Source organism: Oncorhynchus keta, chromosome 22, assembly GCF_023373465.1.
Source record: "Oncorhynchus keta strain PuntledgeMale-10-30-2019 chromosome 22, Oket_V2, whole genome shotgun sequence".
NCBI classification, from domain to species: domain Eukaryota; kingdom Metazoa; phylum Chordata; class Actinopteri; order Salmoniformes; family Salmonidae; genus Oncorhynchus; species Oncorhynchus keta.
Genome location: NC_068442.1, coordinates 52,454,198 through 52,459,197, shown reverse-complemented (window position 1 = coordinate 52,459,197; position 5,000 = coordinate 52,454,198). Strand labels below are relative to the sequence as shown.

The following is a 5,000-nucleotide window of genomic DNA, read 5'->3' as shown; positions in this document are numbered from 1 at the left end:
ACCAGTGGGGCACGACTCAGCCTGGAACTGACCACAAGGGACAGCATACAGTCAACAAAGCTGGGGGGTAGGCCTAGTCACTGACTAGCCACAAGATAGCATACCGTCAACAAAGCTAGAGGGGGTAGGCCTAGTCACTGACTAGCCACAAGATAGCATACAGTCAACAAAGCTAGAGGGGGTAGGCCTAGTCACTGACTAGCCACAAGATAGCATACAGTTAACAAAGCTAGAGGGGGTAGGCCTAGTCACTGACTAGCCACAAGATAGCATACAGTCAACAAAGCTAGAGGGGGTAGGCCTAGTCACTGACTAGCCACAAGATAGCATACAGTTAACAAAGTTAGAGGGGGTAGGCCTAGTCACTGACTAGCCACAAGATAGCATACAGTCAACAAGGCTAGAGGGGGTAGCCAGCCACTGACCGTTAACAAAGCTAGAGGGGGTAGCCAGCTACTGACCGTTAACAAGGCTAGAGGGGGTAGCCAGACTGTTAACAAGGCTAGAGGGGGTAGCCAGCTACTGACTGTTAACAAGGCTAGAGGGGGTAGCCAGCTACTGACTGTTAACAAGGCTAGAGGGGGTAGCCAGCTACTGACTGTTAACAAGGCTAGAGGGGGTAGCCAGCTACTGACAGTTAGCAAAGCTAGAGGGGGTAGCCAGCTACTGACAGTGAGAAAGGCTAGAGGGGGTAGCCAGCTACTGACAGTTAGCAAGGCTAGAGGGGGTAGCCAGCTACTGACAGTGAGAAAGGCTAGAGGTGGTAGCCAGCCACTGACCATTAGCAAAGCCAGTGGGGGCAGCCTAGCCACTGACCGTTAGCAAAGCCAGTGGGGGCAGCCTAGCCACTGACCGTTAGCAAAGCCAGTGGGGGCAGCCTAGCCACTGACCGTTAGCAAAGCCAGTGGGGGCAGCCTAGCCACTGACCGTTAGCAAAGCTAGTGGGGGCAGCCTAGCCACTGACCATTAGCAAAGCCAGTGGGGGCAGCCTAGCCACTGACCGTTAGCAAAGATAGTGGGGGTAGCCTAGCCACTGACCGTTAGCAAAGCCAGTGGGGGTAGCCTAGCCACTGACCGTTAGCAAAGCCAGTGGGGGCAGCCTAGCCACTGACCGTTAGCAAAGCTAGTGGGGGCAGCCTAGCCACTGACCGTTAGCAAAGATAGTGGGGGCAGCCTAGCCACTGACCGTTAGCAAAGCTAGTGGGGGCAGCCTAGCCACTGACCGTTAGCAAAGATAGTGGGGGCAGCCTAGCCACTGACCATTAGCAAAGCCAGTGGGGGCAGCCTAGCCACTGACCATTAGCAAAGCCAGTGGGGGCAGCCTAGCCACTGACCGTTAGCAAAGCCAGTGGGGGCAGCCTAGCCACTGACCGTTAGCAAAGCCAGTGGGGGCAGCCTAGCCACTGACCGTTAGCAAAGATAGTGGGGGTAGCCTAGCCACTGACCGTTAGCAAAGCCAGTGGGGGCAGCCTAGCCACTGACCATTAGCAAAGCCAGTGGGGGCAGCCTAGCCACTGACCATTAGCAAAGCCAGTGGGGGCAGCCTAGCCACTGACCATTAGCAAAGCCAGTGGGGGCAGCCTAGCCACTGACCATTAGCAAAGCCAGTGGGGGCAGCCTAGCCACTGACCGTTAGCAAAGCCAGTGGGGGCAGCCTAGCCACTGACCATTAGCAAAGCCAGTGGGGGCAGCCTAGCCACTGACCGTTAGCAAAGCCAGTGGGGGCAGCCTAGCCACTGACCATTAGCAAAGCTAGTGGGGGCAGCCTAGCCACTGACCATTAGCAAAGATAGTGGGGGTAGCCTAGCCACTGACCGTTAGCAAAGCCAGTGGGGGCAGCCTAGCCACTGACCATTAGCAAAGATAGTGGGGTAGCCTAGCCACTGACCGTTAGCAAAGCCAGTGGGGGCAGCCTAGCCACTGACCGTTAGCAAAGCTAGTGGGGGCAGCCTAGCCACTGACCGTTAGCAAAGATAGTGGGGCAGCCTAGCCACTGACCATTAGCAAAGCTAGTGGGGGCAGCCTAGCCACTGACCATTAGCAAAGCCAGTGGGGGCAGCCTAGCCACTGACCGTTAGCAAAGATTTTCCTCCTCTGTCTCTGCTGCTAAAGCCACTTTCTACCACTCTAAATTAGGGGGCAGCCTAGCCACTGACCGTTAGCAAAGCCAGTGGGGGCAGCATAGCCACTGACCGTTAGCAAAGATAGTGGGGGTAGCCTAGCCACTGACCGTTAGCAAAGATAGTGGGGGCAGCCTAGCCACTGACCGTTAGCAAAGATAGTGGGGGCAGCCTAGCCACTGACCATTAGCAAAGCCAGTGGGGGCAGCCTAGCCACTGACCGTTAGCAAAGCCAGTGGGGGCAGCCTAGCCACTGACCGTTAGCAAAGATAGTGGGGGCAGCCTAGCCACTGACCATTAGCAAAGCTAGTGGGGGCAGCCTAGCCACTGACAATTAGCAAAGCCAGTGGGGGCAGCCTAGCCACTGACCATTAGCAAAGATAGTGGGGGCAGCCTAGCCACTGACCATTAGCAAAGATAGTGGGGGCAGCCTAGCCACTGACCATTAGCAAAGATAGTGGGGGCAGCCTAGCCACTGACCGTTAGCAAAGCCAGTGGGGGCAGCCTAGCCACTGACCATTAGCAAAGCCAGTGGGGGCAGCCTAGCCACTGACCGTTAGCAAAGCTAGTGGGGGCAGCCTAGCCACTGACCGTTAGCAAAGATAGTGGGGGCAGCCTAGCCACTGACCGTTAGCAAAGATAGTGGGGGCAGCCTAGCCACTGACCATTAGCAAAGCTAGTGGGGGCAGCCTAGCCACTGACAATTAGCAAAGCCAGTGGGGGCAGCCTAGCCACTGACCATTAGCAAAGCCAGTGGGGGCAGCCTAGCCACTGACCATTAGCAAAGCCAGTGGGGGCAGCCTAGCCACTGACCGTTAGCAAAGATAGTGGGGGCAGCCTAGCCACTGACCGTTAGCAAAGATAGTGGGGGCAGCCTAGCCACTGACCATTAGCAAAGCCAGTGGGGGCAGCCTAGCCACTGACCATTAGCAAAGCCAGTGGGGGCAGCCTAGCCACTGACCATTAGCAAAGCCAGTGGGGGCAGCCTAGCCACTGACCGTTAGCAAAGCCAGTGGGGGCAGCCTAGCCACTGACCATTAGCAAAGCCAGTGGGGGCAGCCTAGCCACTGACCGTTAGCAAAGCCAGTGGGGGCAGCCTAGCCACTGACCATTAGCAAAGCTAGTGGGGGCAGCCTAGCCACTGACCATTAGCAAAGATAGTGGGGGTAGCCTAGCCACTGACCGTTAGCAAAGCCAGTGGGGGCAGCCTAGCCACTGACCATTAGCAAAGATAGTGGGGGTAGCCTAGCCACTGACCGTTAGCAAAGCCAGTGGGGGCAGCCTAGCCACTGACCGTTAGCAAAGCTAGTGGGGGCAGCCTAGCCACTGACCGTTAGCAAAGATAGTGGGGGCAGCCTAGCCACTGACCATTAGCAAAGCTAGTGGGGGCAGCCTAGCCACTGACCATTAGCAAAGCCAGTGGGGGCAGCCTAGCCACTGACCGTTAGCAAAGATAGTGGGGGCAGCCTAGCCACTGACCGTTAGCAAAGCCAGTGGGGGCAGCATAGCCACTGACCGTTAGCAAAGATAGTGGGGGTAGCCTAGCCACTGACCGTTAGCAAAGATAGTGGGGGCAGCCTAGCCACTGACCGTTAGCAAAGCCAGTGGGGGCAGCCTAGCCACTGACCATTAGCAAAGCCAGTGGGGGCAGCCTAGCCACTGACCGTTAGCAAAGCCAGTGGGGGCAGCCTAGCCACTGACCGTTAGCAAAGCCAGTGGGGGTAGCCTAGCCACTGACCGTTAGCAAAGCCAGTGGGGGCAGCCTAGCCACTGACCGTTAGCAAAGCCAGTGGGGGTAGCGTAGCCACTGACCGTTAGCAAAGCCAGTGGGGGTAGCCTAGCCACTGACCATTAGCAAAGCCAGTGGGGGCAGCCTAGCCACTGACCATTAGCAAAGCCAGTGGGGGCAGCCTAGCCACTGACCATTAGCAAAGCCAGTGGGGGCAGCCTAGCCACTGACCATTAGCAAAGCCAGTGGGGGCAGCCTAGCCACTGACCATTAGCAAAGATAGTGGGGGTAGCCTAGCCAGTGACCGTTAGCAAAGCTAGTGGGGGCAGCCTAGCCACTGACCGTTAGCAAAGCCAGTGGGGGCAGCCTAGCCACTGACCATTAGCAAAGATAGTGGGGGCAGCCTAGCCACTGACCGTTAGCAAAGATAGTGGGGGCAGCCTAGCCACTGACCGTTAGCAAAGCCAGTGGGGGCAGCCTAGCCACTGACCGTTAGCAAAGATAGTGGGGGCAGCCTAGCCACTGACCGTTAGCAAAGATAGTGGGGGCAGCCTAGCCACTGACCGTTAGCAAAGCCAGTGGGGGTAGCCTAGCCACTGACCGTTAGCAAAGCCAGTGGGGGCAGCCTAGCCACTGACCATTAGCAAAGCCAGTGGGGGCAGCCTAGCCACTGACCATTAGCAAAGATAGTGGGGGTAGCCTAGCCACTGACCGTTAGCAAAGCCAGTGGGGGCAGCCTAGCCACTGACCATTAGTTAGTGGGGGCAAAGCCAGTAGCAAAGCCAGGGGCAGCCTAGCCACTGACCGTTAGCAAAGATAGTGGGGGCAGCCTAGCCACTGACCGTTAGCAAAGATAGTGGGGGCAGCCTAGCCACTGACCGTTAGCAAAGCCAGTGGGGGCAGCCTAGCCACTGACCGTTAGCAAAGCCAGTGGGGGCAGCCTAGCCACTGACCATTAGCAAAGATAGTGGGGGTAGCCTAGCCACTGACCGTTAGCAAAGCCAGTGGGGGCAGCCTAGCCACTGACCGTTAGCAAAGCCAGTGGGGGCAGCCTAGCCACTGACCGTTAGCAAAGATAGTGGGGGCAGCCTAGCCACTGACCGTTAGCAAAGATAGTGGGGGCAGCCTAGCCACTGACCGTTAGCAAAGCC

General features: G+C 57.4%; 1 protein-coding gene across 27 annotated transcripts in view; it reads right to left on the bottom strand.

The window, feature by feature from the left end:
- Positions 1-5,000, bottom strand: part of LOC118380532 (kinesin-like protein KIF1A) — a 201,121-nt gene that overhangs the window by 55,033 nt on the left and 141,088 nt on the right. For 22 of the 27 annotated variants that reach the window (XM_052475533.1, XM_052475537.1, XM_052475543.1 and 19 more), the window contains one exon: positions 1-27. This exon is cut by the window's left edge. In XM_052475533.1, the coding sequence (XP_052331493.1) occupies positions 1-27 (27 nt within the window). The remainder of the gene's footprint in view (positions 28-5,000) is intronic. The other 5 variants (XM_052475539.1, XM_052475540.1, XM_052475544.1 and 2 more) reach the window with 1 other exon arrangement.